The sequence below is a fragment of the Magallana gigas genome, chromosome 5 (genome assembly GCF_963853765.1).
Source record: "Magallana gigas chromosome 5, xbMagGiga1.1, whole genome shotgun sequence".
Taxonomy (NCBI): Eukaryota; Metazoa; Mollusca; class Bivalvia; order Ostreida; family Ostreidae; genus Magallana; species Magallana gigas.
The window spans coordinates 53,089,477-53,104,789 of NC_088857.1; the positions used below are offsets into that span (position 1 = coordinate 53,089,477).

Below are 15,313 nucleotides of genomic sequence, written 5' to 3' on the forward strand. Positions count from 1 at the left end.
AGTTGTTAATTTAGCCTTATTTCGTCGACTGACCAGATATTCCCAGCCAGTTTCTGTGTAGAGAGATTCTGTAGATGCTAAAATGGGTAAACCAGTAACAATCCTTGCAGCACTTAATTGAACTTTTTCTAATCTCTCCATGTCAAACATATTGCAACCGTCCCATACTACAGAAGCATATTCAAGAACTGGTCTAATAAACGTGATATACATTTTTGATAAATTAGTTCTACCTAGAGTAAACTTAAGTTTTTTCAAAAGTCCTATTTTTTTGTATGCACTGTTTACTATATTATTAATATATTGAGACCAACTTAAATCATTAAAAAAAAGTAAACCAAGATGACTGTGGGTTGAAACATAGTCCAGTTGACATCCTTGAAAAAATAACTTAGGAAATTCTTTTACATGTTTCTTAGTGAAAAAAAACAGCTTTTGTTTTAGACGGATTAAATTTCAATAACCACTTGTCAGACCAATCGCTGAGAATTTTCAGATCATGGTTCAATACAACCTTTTCAACGTTTTTAGTATATAAATCACAATGCTGTAATGAATTATCATCAGCATAAAGTCTACAAAATGATAACATCTTCGTTGCTAATAAGAAATAAAAGTGGTCCTAATACTGACCCTTGTGGAACACCAGCATTGATACATAACGTTGATGATAACTTGTTTTTGTACATTACCCTTTGTGTTCTATCACTAAAGTAACTGTTAAACCATTGTAAAAGATGCCCACTTATACCATAAGTTTGAAGTTTAAAAATTAGGGCTTCGTGCCACACCCTGTCAAAAGCTTTCGACAAATCACAAAAAATTATACAACACATTTTCCCATCTTCTATACTTTTGACAATGCTATGATATGTTTCTAATAGTTGGAATACCGTGGAATGGCCAGGCAAAAAACCCGCCTGGTATTAATAGAATAAATTATTTTCGTGAAATGAATTGTAAACGTGCTTCAAAATTATCCTTTCCATAATTTTGCTGACACAGCTTAGCAGGGGCACAGGTCTGTAGTTACTTGCAACAGATGGATCATCTTTCTTAAAGAGAGGTAGAACATGAGCTATTTTCCAATGATTTGGAAATGAATTTTCAACAAGTGATTTGTTAAAAGGCATACATAAAGGTTTTGAAATGGAAATTTTTGTATATTTCAACATTCTATGACTTATATTATCAGGGCCAATGGCCTTATTAACGGGCGAGATTGATATAATGTCAAAAACTTCTTGAACCTCTATGTGAATATCTGAAATTTTTTTATTACACATATAGTATAAATTTGGTAATGTACGATACAGATTCAATATTTGAAATTGATGAAAAATATTTGTTCAAAGTTTCTATTTTATCAATATCTGAAAAAGCTAATGTAGGTTGTCCATTTTCAAGGAATTGCAATGGGGGTATTTCAGTTGTTGCTTTAACTTTGAATAAATCTTTCATCAACTTCCAATATATTTTACCATTCCTACTACTGTCATACAATGCAGATTCGATATTATCGTAATAATTAGTTATAGAGTGTTTTTTCATATTATTTACTTTATTGTGAACGTGTCGGAATTTTGTCCAGTCGGCATCATTATTGGTTCTTAAAGCTTTGTTTCGTAAGCGGTCCCTAATCCTCATAGTTTTACGAAGCAGCGAGTCGTACCACGGTTTATCGCGGGGGCGTATAGTTATAGTTTTTTCGGGTACACATTCACGAACATATGCCATAAATCTTGAAGTGAACTGTGCAACTGCCGCAACAATATTTGGAGCGCTGTAAATTGTAATATCCCAATCGCAGTTTGAAATTAGAGAGTTTAATTTTTCAAAATCTGCATCTTTATATACCCAAATATTACGCTCGTATGCACGATTAAGTTCAATGTCGATGGAGAAGGAAATTTAAATAGCCTTGTGGTCGCTAACGGACGAGTCTATGTTAAGTACGCCGGACTCGTATACCTTTACAGCCGGTCTTGACAAAACTAGGTCAATGAGTGTGCTCGAAGTGTTTGTGACACGGGTGGGTTCATTGATATTGTTAACAAAGTTTCTGTTGGACATAATATCGTGAATTACATGAGTTTGTGGAATACTTAACAAATCAACATTATGATCGCCTATTATAATGATATTGTCTGTGATTTCCCCGACCTATTCAATGCTCCAAGAAAGACTGGTCCACAAATTTCCATCGGAATTTGGGGGTCGATACACGCAACATAAAAAATAACTACAGGTATGGCTTTCAATTTCTATCCATATGCTTTCATTACATGTTGTTTCGAATTCAGGACGCCTTATTGCTCGTAATAAATCTGATAAATATATCATTATCCCTCCCCCTTCAGAATTTCTGTCCTTGCGATAAATAGTGTTAAATCCATCTAACATTAAGCTTTCGTTAGTAACATTACAATCTAGATGTGTTTCGGTAAAACAAATTATATCAAAATCATGTTCTATTGTATTAAGATTCGCGACTTTGTTTCTAATACTGCGAATGTTCAAATGTAAAATGTAAAGGATTTTGGTCATAATAGGTCCCGGGTTGACTTCAATATCACCGCAGAGAAGAAAAAGAAACATGAAAAATTGTAGATAGAAATTATAAACGACAATGTGTCGGCTTAAATGGTGTATAGCTATTTTTACCATGAAAACATGTTATCAATCCAGAAAAAATGGCGTTTCAAACGGACATCAAATAGGTTGTGACAATAAATTTCAATTTGACGTAAAATATTTGGTATAGTAATTCCCTTCGGAAACGCTCTTATCTCTAAGTATCAATATTTCAACCCTTATATATCCTGATACACATGAATACAAAGGAATAAGTACCCCTCTGTTATGAATTTATACCCCCAGATTATTCCAATAAATATCAATTTGACGTTAAATATAGGGCATACTAAATCCCTTCGGGAACCCTTTAATCTTTAAATACCAATATTTCAACCCTTATTTACCTTAATACACATGAATACCAAGGAAAAAGGACCCAGTTAAAAGAATTACCCCTCTGTTATGAATTTATACCCACCTAAATGAACCTATAATTTTCAATTTACTGGAAATAATATGGTACAATGTATACTAAATCCATTCTGATCCCTACTAAATCTCTAAGTATGAACAATTCAACCCTAATGTATCCTAATAAACATTAAAAGAAAGGAATAAGGACCACTAGATCAAAGGATTACCTGACTTATAAAATCCATGAAATAAGAATATCTTCTCTTTGATTTTTATGACAATATAATTAGTATATCTACAGACTACATACAAACTTGCTAAAAATGATTTTAATTTTTTTTAATTTTGATTTTACAAACACCATCGACACGGTTAATCTTCGAGTTTGTATCATATTTCGACGGCAGCAATTTCACAAGCCTTTGGTGTGGATCTCGTAAATGGTTAGTCAAAAACGTTTTTGTGTAAAATTCATAATAACTTGATATTTCATTTTTTAAAAATGTAAAGGTACAAGGATACTTATAAGGTTTAAATATTCTTTTAAAGAAATGTTCAAGATCAAATGAATACATTTTTGATCATAAGTCGGACACTTTATCTACTCGGCTATGGAGTAAGTTAAATGTTTCATTCCATAAAATCCTTTTAATAAAACGAAATGTCGTTTCGATTAGCGGTCAGCCGTTTTGTGATGATGTGTTATTCCACCTTAATTAAACACAATTTTGCATCCGTGTAACCTAAATTAAATTGCAGACACACCTTATTCAATCCTGATTTTTTTTTATTTAAAGCATCAAAAAAATAAGAATTATCCTAAATTTAATAAAGATGTAGACTCCTTATATAAACTAGACATTTAAATTTCAGTACATGTTACCTAAAAAATGGGCTTTAGGATGTCATTTGCATTATTCTGCTTTTTAAGTAAGCAGTCTAAGTTTAAGTTCTAATTAAGTTAAAATCTTCAAGTCATTGAAAAGGGCTTAATTTATTGTTAAAATGTATTATGAATTGCCAAAAATATGGGCAATTAGATATTATACATCTATTTTAGATAAAGGATTGTTTTTGTAATTGAATCCAAAGTCTAAGAGGGGAATAAAAAACACAAAACATTTCTTTTAAATGAGTGGATGCAATATCGAGTTGCGAGTGCACATGCTGGAGGAGTGTATTGAACCCAAAAGTCAATAACAGCAATTTTACATGATTAAGATTTCACGGCCAAAATTTTTAGAATACATATCATCCAAGGTTTTCAGTGAGAAAATAGTTTGATAGATAAAGAATTAAAACGACAGGTTAAGTTCTACAAATGGTTTCACAAAATCAGGTTAGCAAGTACGCTATGAGAAATCCTGTACACCTTCAAAATAGTTTAATAGTAAAAAAAAAGAATGGTAGTCAAAAGGTGTTTGTCGATTACACTGCACTGGAAAAGAGCCAATTACTCCTTTTCTTGTGATCTTTAGGATTCGTTGAGCACCATTATCGTGGATTTCGTTGATGAGTGGATCCACACCAATGCAATTTTAAATAACATATTGTATTGATTTAACCTATCAATAATATTGGTACTTTCAATAAATAAGCGGAATTGAAATAAATGGATTAAAAGTGATGCAGAAAAATCCTCCCTTTTCACAAATTTCCCAATGCATCGTATATTTTTTTTTTTTTAAATCTGTATTCAAATTAAAAATTATGCAGTTACAGTCAGTTATCAGCAAAGTGTCTATCTAGGTCAAATTCAAAAGTCAAATCAGGGATCATTAGAAACTTAATAGTAGTTATACAAAATACAGAGTTTGTATTATCGAAACACAGTGAGTAATTTTGCTACTAGTATATCAAGGATTTGGTAGTGGTGATATGGTGATAAAAATTTCATGTAAATCGAAAAAAAACAACTTTTTAGATGTTTAATCACAAACAATCCCTTTAATGATCAGAATTAAGAATATGATGTGATGATATTATTGAGAGTTCCAATAGTAAGTACTCTAAAGTTTACACACTGTTTTAACCAGGAAGTTTTACGTTAGCTTATTAATGACTTATTATTTTGCAAAATTGAGTTTATTTCGACAGAACGTTTACCATCAACTCAAATATTGTTACATAAAGCTATGATGTTTTAGTAACAAACTACAAAACAAAAAAGCGAATATTTTACGAAAAAAAAGAAACCAATGTGAATGAAAACATGGCCATGCCTTGTTTAGATTATTTATGAAATGAAAATAACAAAAGATGAATCAATCCACAACCTTATACCTGAAGAGAAATTGACTTTAAATCTGAAGTGTATTTCTATGTTGAATTAATGAAAATGGAAAAAATAGCATTGTTCTTAAAACTCTTGCAAATGGAGAGAGGTTTATGACATAATAATAATTATAATTTCAAACATATTCCAATGAGGATCTTAATAAAGAATACATCGTCTTCAGATAATTTTGGTTCTATATCAGTGAACAAACAATTTCTTATCTCTGATTTATTAGAATTAGAAAAAAAATCCCGAATTAAATCAAATTGATCAATAACAGTACAAACTATTCCCCCAGGCAGAATCAAATACTTTTGTTAAATGTTCTGTTTTAAATGTTTCCAATTTATTGTCATCGAATAGTCCAATACCTATAACTATCCCGTATTCTTTATCTATGAAGTATATTAATTGGACTGTTTCAAAATCAGTCATAAGATCTTGCATATATGAAAACATTAAATACATTTTCCGTGCAAGGACAGACATTCTTTCTTTTATTCGCCTTGTATGCTTGATTTTGGAACACCAACCATAAATGTCGTTGTTTATATAGTCAGAACGTTTTAAGGTCGCATGGTCACGATTGATTTTTAATATGTTTTCCCCATTTTTGATAGTTACTAAAATGCCAAATTAAGCTTAGCTAATGTTCAATCAAAATATGAATGCAAAGAAAATGGCTCAGAGAGGGGTCGTAATTGTTATGCCATAATCCAAAGGTTGGTGGTTTGATTCCTTATGTGGTCACTTGATGCTATAGTTGTTTCTTTATCTGAATTGTCTTAATCAACCCTGATACAATTGGATTTCTGCTTAAACTGGGCGGGGGGGGGGGGGGGGCGCGACACTGCTATTTACTTACGTCTAATACGATTAATACTACGCCAACCGTATATAGGAACCGGCTCTATGTACATCTACTTCCATGACTCGGAGAAGGATTTAACTTTCAACTAAAAATTTAAGTAGAATTTTGTCGAGCTTCAAGTTAGAAACAAATTCACAGTTCTTTGTTTTGTATACATCGACCGTGTAATCGTTTTGTTTACATTTAGGTTCTATGATAAAAAATATCCTATTCAAAGCAGTAAGTTGAAGTTTTGTATATTCTGCCAATATACAGCCGATATAATAAGAAAACAGGTACGAGCTTTGTTTACATATCAAATGGCTGTGATCAGTCTGTATTACTTATATCACGACAGCCTACATTTAAAGGTTACCCATGAAAGTACCCCAGTCTTTATTGTATTATTAATAATGAAACTAGAAAATACTCATCTCAATTTGCGACCATGTCTGTTTAAAGAGGCACAGGTAGCAAATGCATAAAGAGTTACTTTTCATAAGTCTAAGAAGATATGTACGCGTAAGTTGGATGAATTGACCAAGTAAACATTGGCATATCATACAGGATCTAAAAATAAATGCTTTCAATACTTTTATGCTTCGATAAAAATAAATGTGTCACATGATGATTTGTACTTACGAAATTCGAAACTATCTAAACTAGGAAGTTTTATTAGAAATTTCTCCTAATCTTTTAAGCGTTTATCTACGCTCTAACATTGCGGAAGGGGTATCCCATTTTAAAGGGTAGGATGTATGAGATTTGTTTTATCAAAATATTATTATTACGCTTACTTTTTGTAAAACTGTAAAATTGTCTTTAAAAAGACCATTGACCTGTTTAGAAGGGAACATCTGACTTCAATCAAAGTTTTTAATCTTTTCACATAAGATAAATGTTTTATATACATTTATCTTATATATTTACATATGTTTTATGATATTCTTCAAGCATCAATTGATGGCTTGCCTTTCTTAAACAAAGATTAAAAGTCTACCTAGATCTTGTTATTTTTTCTATATCAGATTCTAACGATAACTTGTTTCCCAAATTTACAATATTACCTAAATCAATAGATCCATTCCGGTCATCAGTGTTTATTTAGTTATTCGATAGTAGTGACGTGGTTCGTTATTTGTTGTTTCTATATTTTTATACTTGGGAAATCCAGAGAATGTTGTTGATGTACGTATCAAAGATATAATCAAAGTCAAGATAAAAATTAAATATCCACCGTTTATCATTTCAAATATTTTGAAATGCCCAACATATAGCTGCCGCGTTTTGTTTTGGTTTGTTGTTGTTTTTTACGCTAGATTTTTACTTTTGTTTTCGTGTTTTCTATGTACCTGCAGGAACGACAACTCTAAGGGTGTACACAATATAACATTTGCGAGCATTTTTCATGGATTGTACTAAGTTGTCTTGATATAGACGAAAATTGATGAATAAGTATAACGGACTGTAACACATTAGGCATTTCGGGGGGGGGGGGGGGGGGGGGGGGGTTAGCATCGAATGACGAAAATGAGGAATTTTATCTAGATATTTGTTTGTTTTTACAATTCATTGGATATATTTAATTTATGCTGCCAAATTTTAGAGTGTGGTGGCGCAAATATGAGATTTAAACTAAGTGTCTTTTGTAGTATCTTATATAGGCAATGACATGCTATGAACGAGAATTTAAACAACTAAATGATCCTTCCATCGGTTAAAAATCGGTTTTAAAAACTTATGAAAAGCTCAGTCGGGTTAATTCAAGCCCTTCTTCTCTTTACACTTTTGACGAGTATCAGGAGAATGGGAATGGCTTGAATAATTAGTAAGAATGAAAATAGCTAAGCTTTTATAACATTCATTCTAATTAGGTCTTTCTACTTTTCAGATAAAAGACCTTTTGTATTCTTATGTTTTTTTTTCCTTCTCTTTTTTCCAGGATCAGATTTTTTATTTCTAGAGATAATAAAAAAAATTATTCTCTATGTTATTGACCATAAAAAGTTATGGTACCAAATGATCCTTTCCTTGATAATTCCTAGAAATGCTTGTTATCGCTACTCCTCTAAATCCATAAGAGAGAAATACTTAGAACTTTTACCTATGTCTTCAGTACAGTTGTAGGGTTTTTAGTGATCGGCTTCGGCCGATCACTGTTGTGTCCATATGAGGCATCCGGCAAATGCTTCCACGTGCGCACACATTCCGCTTGCATAAGTAGTTCTTATAAAAACTTGAAGTTTGGTTTAGTATTTATACAACATTTTACTCAGCTTTATTTCAATTCATTTACCTTAAGCAAACACACATAAAAAACAGTTCAATTCAAAAATGCACATTTTGTCTCACGCGTAAGAATTTCGATCGAAAGATTCATTCAGTAATGCAGTTGATCTCGATGAACTGACCTCAATCATTAGAAGATGCTCCATGAACTGACCTCGATCTATTGATGTTGCATAATATAAGTTAGGAAGACGGCTTGATTTATAAACAAGGTTACGTTATAATGCGACCTCAATAGCAAGTTATGATGGCATTCAATGTTTTTCAGTCGCATTAAATTATTTTGATATAACTCTTTCTTTGTATATGTATATACGTGTTAATGCTCTTTGAAGAGCCCTACTCAGTATTCTGAAGAAGAAGAAGAAGAAGAAGAAGAAGAAGAAGAAGAAGAAGAAGATACATTAACATTTAATAATTACATTAAAAATATAAAACTAGACAAGGAGTTCATCAGTGACTATTTTAATATTGAATTGTTCAAAAGCTAAAAACTATATAAATAGAGTAATGACACATCATTCTTTGAATGTTATGAGGTGATCAAATATGGTCGAGCGTGATCAATTCTTTACTTGGTTTGAACACACCCGATCGTATATAATCGCCTCATAACACTCAAAGAATGTTTCCTTCTTCCTTTATACTTAAATACGGTTGTTTTTTTTTAAATTTTATAAATGAAAACATTACTTTTATTATAAGGAAATAGTTTGATTATTCCGTTTGATTTTAAAATTCACACTCTTTTAGACGTCAAATTGAGAGACATGTGTCAAGAATAATAATTTCAGAAGAATAAAGTTGAGACAAAATAAGTTTATCAAATCAGTGATAATGACAAATTGCATTTTTCTGACCCTTATACAAACAAATATTTGCATGTCAGGTTGAACAGTTTATATGTATTTAAAAGTTTGATCCATTGATTTTTTTGTATAAAACCAATTACATCGATTATAACTTTTTAACACTGATAGAGTGAGAAAATGTATTACCGGTACTCAATAGATCTGGTTTCATTTCATGGTTTCAACCGGTTTTCGGACATTGCAATTAAATACACGTATAGCATATATTGTTTACATTACAAGCATTACAAAGAATTGTGAGTTCTGTATCTTTCTTTAAACAGGATAACTGACGTTAAATTTCAGTTGCTCATTAGATATACTGTGGTACATATTAAAAATAAAGAGGTAATATTCACAAGGATATAAAAGTTATGTCCCTCTAAAGCGGAACATAAAGATTTAAGGAGGACTTTAAAAAAGATTCCAATTAAGTGATTTTAAAGGTTTACATTCCTTTTCTATCTGCCTAAAATTGATCGACAGATGAACGCACAAAAACAAACAAGAGGCCCACAGGCCTTCACGGTCACCAGAGTAACATAACCCATAGATGGACATGTTAGTCGAGAGATTCATGTTTGCATTTTAGGCTTCAGTTTGAAATGTAAACCGTAATCTGTGATTCCTTTGTTACCCCACTTTTATTATTTGACGTGTAAACTTTTGGTAAAAAGAGACATACAGACCTTTAGTGGATAATTAATAATGCACAAAGCATGCAAACAGCTTATTTCTAAAAGCATACTACGCACAGGAATTAACGTTGATTTTCTAAAATACCACACATATTTCAATATTGCAAATTGAGACAGTTTGGTAAACAGTTCTACAACTGTCTATTTTATGAGAAGTCTCAACTGAAAATACTTAATCACCAGTGAATAAAGTTGTTTTTAATCAGCTTTAACATATTATTATCAAACCTGTTAAAGACTAAGTCAATTGCGATAATTTTGAATCATATATTTCAGAAAAAATGGCAAAGTAGTCAAAGAAACAAAGTTGGATCTCAGATGCTGTTGCTGTCATAAACAATTCATCAATCCTGTTTATCTTCCATGTGGTCATACAATCGATAACCGGTGTGTACACAGACAAAAACCGTGTGGAAAATGTCCAATCTGTAAAGAGTGTTTTAATGGAAAGGCAGAAAAAGCATTTCCTGAAAATTTATTTCTACAAAGATTAGCAGCTATCGCCCGATGTCGTAAATTTACTGCATTGCTTTCATCTAATCCGTCTTGTAATTTTGATGATCATGGGATTGATGCTGCGGCATCAGTCTTCTGCGCAGTGTGTAAATTTCGATTTTGTGAAAGATGCAAAGCGTTACATGATAAAATCCCAGAGGCAAGAAAGCATGAAATGTATTTTTCGGAAAATGAAGAAAAAGAAAAGGCTATCATTGAAAAAGGCAATTTGTGTAAATTTCATAATGGCAAGAAAATCAAATCTTGGTGTTTTGAATGCACACTTCTAGCTTGTGTTGACTGTTGCCCATGTAATCATGATCTAGTTGACATTTCAAAAGCTGCAAAGGATGCAAAAGACAAAGTCATGCAAATTTATAAAAACTTGGGTCAGACCATCACCACAATTAGAAAACAGCAAGAAATTATTAAGGGAAACGAAAACGATTTGAAATTTGAAAATGATGACCACCCATCTGCAGCGCTTAGATTCAACGTAATAAAAGGCTCGGTCGATGATGTTTATCTCCAATGTTTTTACCTTCATGATGAAATAAAGAAAATGCTTGCATTTGGGGGAGATATTGAACTGCTAAATGCTTTGAAATTTTTAGTTATTCAACATGAAAACATACATAAAACGTCGAGAAGTACAGAACCAAGACCAGAATCCTCAGTTTCCAGTGACCGATCTTCCAGCTCAAATCATGATTCATCGGCCTTAGATGAAAGACAAAGTTTAGCCTCAAACCAATTGATTGACACTTCCGTTACACTAGATTACCAAAACGAGATGTTCGATGGTGGATCACAAAAAATAAAAAAAAGAGATGCTGTAGTGATACCAGAAAATAATGAAAATATATACATGAATGAGGTAAGTCTATTTGCAGGAATAAAGAACGATATAAGACATGACTTCAGAAGTAAGGCAACATTTACTCTATATTACTAAAAGGTAATTAGAAACTTAAATCGAAAAAAAACCCATTAGAAGCCATTTGCTGATTACAATAAAACTTTTAAGACTCTATTTAAATGCCACCAGAGTCTTTATCTCAGTTTAAAGCAATGTTTTTAAAAACAATCACTTTTTGCAGCTGACATATGAAGAAACAGAAGTACTAATGAGAAGACCATTTACTGATACCTCCAAAGAAATTACCAAAAAGCTTTGCGAGTTCGACACGGAAATGAGGATAACCGGTAAAAATAAACTTTTTACTGTGGTTTCAATATTCGTTGAATACCAATTTTCGTGGATTTCGTTGTTAAGTTGATCCACGAAATTAAATGTTCATTGAAGTTCAATTTCAACTAACATTTTGTATTGATAGGATCACTGGCCACGGAATTACGTATCCTTGAAACTGTGGTTTTCAGAAAATCCACGAAAATTGATACCAACGAAAATTAATGAAACCACAGTATTCAAATCACGCAACAAAGATCACAATCTCCATAAGCTTCAAATGACACATGTTAATAACCTTTACTGAAACATTTCATATTCATTAGATACAAAAGTTGACTTACATTTACTGGAATATTTCAGGAATGACTTTGTTGGATGACACAATAATGATAACAAGCCGAAGTGCAGGATTGTGTGCTGGGTATGAGCTTTCTGGACAACGGAAATGGACAATAACTGAAAACCTGAACGGTCCTTTCGATTTAGATTCATTTCATTCGGATAATAAGAAACAATACTTATTCATTACCGATCCTGGAAAAACAGGTAAGTAACAAAATGGGCAGGGTCACAATTTTGGTAAAACATTATTGTGCCGGTTTTAATGTTTACATTGTTTCAGTATTGCATTTATATTAGTCAACCAAAATCTGAGTCTCCGTCATCTTGTTATGAGCAAGATACAGAGCTTACAAATATTTGTTATGTAAACAAAGCTTATCATATGTTTTTATTTACATTTTGAATAGAGGAAAGACAATTCAATTCTTAAATAAATGTGATAAACACTAGGATTAGATTTTTTATGCTCACAACGAGATGGAAGACAGAAAAATCAGATTGAAAAAAGATTTCTACTGGTATTTTGAACCAAAGTAGTCAAAAACAGGACACATGCTGTGTTTACATCACAAAGAAGCGTGAGCTCTGTTGCTTATATCCCTTCGATTGACATTCAAATTTTGGAAGAGTTGCATTTTTAAAGCACTGTAAGCCAAAAAATAGACAAATAAAATTTGAACAAAATCGTGACCATGCCCATTTAAATTTTTCAAATGTTGTACATAATCATATTCTTTGAATTATTGATTGATATCAATTACTTTACGTCTATTTAAAAACTATTTAAGATAGCAATAAAATCAATATATTTTATTTAATTTCGAGTAGATGAATCAAGAAGTGAAGTAAAGGTGTACACGAGGAAAAAGAACGACAGATACGCGCATTTAACTTGTTTTACGAATCAGTGTGTACAACCTCGAGGTGTGTGTGTGTATGCAGGGAGGGTTTACATATGTGAGCCCCAATGTCATAGAGTGACAGAGTATCAGATATGTAAAGACTTTAAAGGGAAAATAGTCAAAACATACAACGAACAAAATGTTCTCAAAGAACCTATGTACGTATCAGCTCAAATTCTAAACGAGAAGATAGTTATGATAATCTCAGACAAAGAGATGGGTGTGAAGCGACTGGAAAAGGGAGGAAGCGGTTCAGACAGTCCTGGTTGGGCAGTTAACGATGAAAAATCTTTTACACCATCAAAATGTGCCATTACCAAACAGGTAGGTCGTGAGGTATTTGTTGGTAATGCCGCGGGCCGAAAGATCCACCTAATTAATTTTGAGCCCAGACAAATTAGCCACAGAGAATACAGTTTGGAAGATGTTAGTAGGCCTGTGGCTATCTCTGTTACTGGTCAAGGACGGATTGTAGTGGCATGTAAAGACGGAACTGTTTTGTCATATGAAATGAAGGAAGCTGAAGAAATGACAGAATTTGCAAAATCCAAATTCAGTGAGGAAGAAAATCCTTATGAGTTGTTATAGATATATAGTATATTATATTGAAATAACAAATGTTGGTTATGTCTTACCCAAACTGCGTTGTTCATGTTATACATAACCAGGATTTAAAGGAAATATATACATTGTATCATGTCGAGTGTAGCAGTAGTAAAAACAATCGAATATGCTTGGACAGAAAATTAATCGAATATGGTGACCTCCTCAACAACCATTGCTCTACCATAAAGACCAAAAAAATCAAATAGCCCGTCGGGGAACATTTTAATATGAGGGGTCACAAATGGGAAGACATGACAGTGGTGTTTATTGACCACAATCCACATTGGGCAGACGCGGAGAGGAAAAGCAAAGAAAAGTTCTGGATGCACAGACTCAAATCATTCAGACCTGATGTCACGAACAAGCAAATGGATTCCATTGAGATGAACGTCTCATAGCCGAACATCACCTGATACCCATATAGTAATTTTATCAAATCTGTCAACTGCGCCTCTTTCAGTTATTAGTTTCCTTTCTGCTTTTATTTGTTTAAATTATTTTTATAATTTTTTGTTTTTTAATTATTTATTTTTTTCTCTTTTTACCCACACTCTTACCCATTACAAACTTAAATAATTCAGATCTAAATCATAAGCGTCATACGAGTTAACAACGGGGATTTAAATTTTCCATTATTAAAGCTGACATGAATTCATAAAAGCACTTGGTCGCCATATTAGTTTCGATCGCTCCTCTACTGCCACTGGGGTATATATAGCGGTTGAGAAAGTTACGGTCGGTTGCTTTCCGATCGAGGCATTTACGTTGCACGGACTTCTAAATGCATGAACTACATATTGTAGTAAAATGTTTTTAATAAAGAATAAAAAAACAACAATCAATGAGTACAAAATATATTTATTCTTTGAAAGGATGTCCAAAGCATCCGCATTATTTTGCACAAACAATGCTGCCTTACTTCGCATGCACATCGAACACGTGTGTCGTTCATACCGAAGGCATAACGTCTGCACCTTCTTGAAAAGCCGGCGACATTACATCCAACACAGTAGCTTAATGATAGTAAATCTAAGAAAGTAACAACGTTTCCACCCGTTTCTACAAAAACGCCCCATTTCTAAAATCCATGCGATAATTGACATTGCTCGATCTGCCACAGTGTGTTGTTTGCGCATGTGCGATGAAATAACATACACTGGAAAACGGTCTACAATTTTCGTCCAAGGTAACGTGTTCAGGTGTGTGAAATTCCTGAATGCGGTAGAGCATGAATAGTGCTCTCGGCTTTATATAGGGGGTGTGTAGCGATGAGCAGAACAATAGAAATCGACAACTAATATGGCGGTAGTCGGAGATAAAAGGGAAATAATGCGTATTTATGAATTCATGTCAGCTTGAACTCGGACGTCCATTTTAATTAGCTAATAAACTCAATCAGGCGTGAATTTGGCAGTGGATAGATTACTTTATAGCGATCAGCCGTTTTGCCAACACCTGTTCTAAGATTGTGATCTGAAACTGTTTAAAATGTAGTTGTACTCTGTATATAGTTTCTTTGATAATGTTATATGTGTAGTTATAGTGCTATATATCTTTTCTTTGTTTTTACCCGTGTAATTTATTTCCTTTGTCCTGAAGGAAGGACGGACTGGTTGTCTCGAAAATTTTGACAATATCAATTGTTCGGGTCATTAACCATTTATATAAATATGCAGTTGTGAATAAAATATACAAATATAAAAGTATGAACCAAAAACAGAGAAGAATTTCATTATATCAAAATGGGCCGATGATATATGTGTAAGGATGTTGTCCTTTCCAGTTTAGAGTAAACTATTTGTACAAAGTTATAATG

At 32.6% G+C, this 15,313-nt stretch overlaps 1 protein-coding gene across 2 annotated transcripts; it reads left to right on the top strand.

The window, feature by feature from the left end:
- The first annotated feature begins 2,010 nt into the window (after positions 1 to 2,010).
- On the top strand, positions 2,011 to 14,546 carry LOC105341929 (uncharacterized). 2 transcript variants are annotated; one of them, XM_066086400.1, is made up of 5 exons: positions 2,011 to 2,248; positions 10,234 to 11,329; positions 11,553 to 11,658; positions 12,008 to 12,193; positions 12,818 to 14,546. In XM_066086400.1, exons 2-5 carry the CDS (start codon positions 10,628 to 10,630, stop codon positions 13,477 to 13,479), a joined length of 1,656 nt encoding a protein of 551 aa, XP_065942472.1. In that variant the 5' UTR covers positions 2,011 to 2,248; positions 10,234 to 10,627; the 3' UTR covers positions 13,480 to 14,546. The 2 variants fall into 2 exon arrangements, with proteins under 2 accessions (XP_065942472.1, XP_011446992.3); XM_011448690.4 differs by lacking the exon at positions 2,011 to 2,248 and adding an exon at positions 6,765 to 6,868.
- The last annotated feature ends 767 nt before the right edge of the window (positions 14,547 to 15,313 follow it).

What these genes read in the sequence shown, in the direction of transcription:
- LOC105341929 (XM_066086400.1), top strand. Translation starts at nt 10,628, where the DNA reads ATGTATTTTTCGGAAAATGAAGAAAAAGAAAAGGCTATCATTGAAAAA. An exon ending in CACGGAAATGAGGATAACCG is followed by an intron (nt 11,659 to 12,007) that starts GTAAAAATAAAC and finishes GGAATATTTCAG; the next exon opens with GAATGACTTTGTTGGATGAC. An exon ending in TACCGATCCTGGAAAAACAG is followed by an intron (nt 12,194 to 12,817) that starts GTAAGTAACAAA and finishes AATTTCGAGTAG; the next exon opens with ATGAATCAAGAAGTGAAGTA.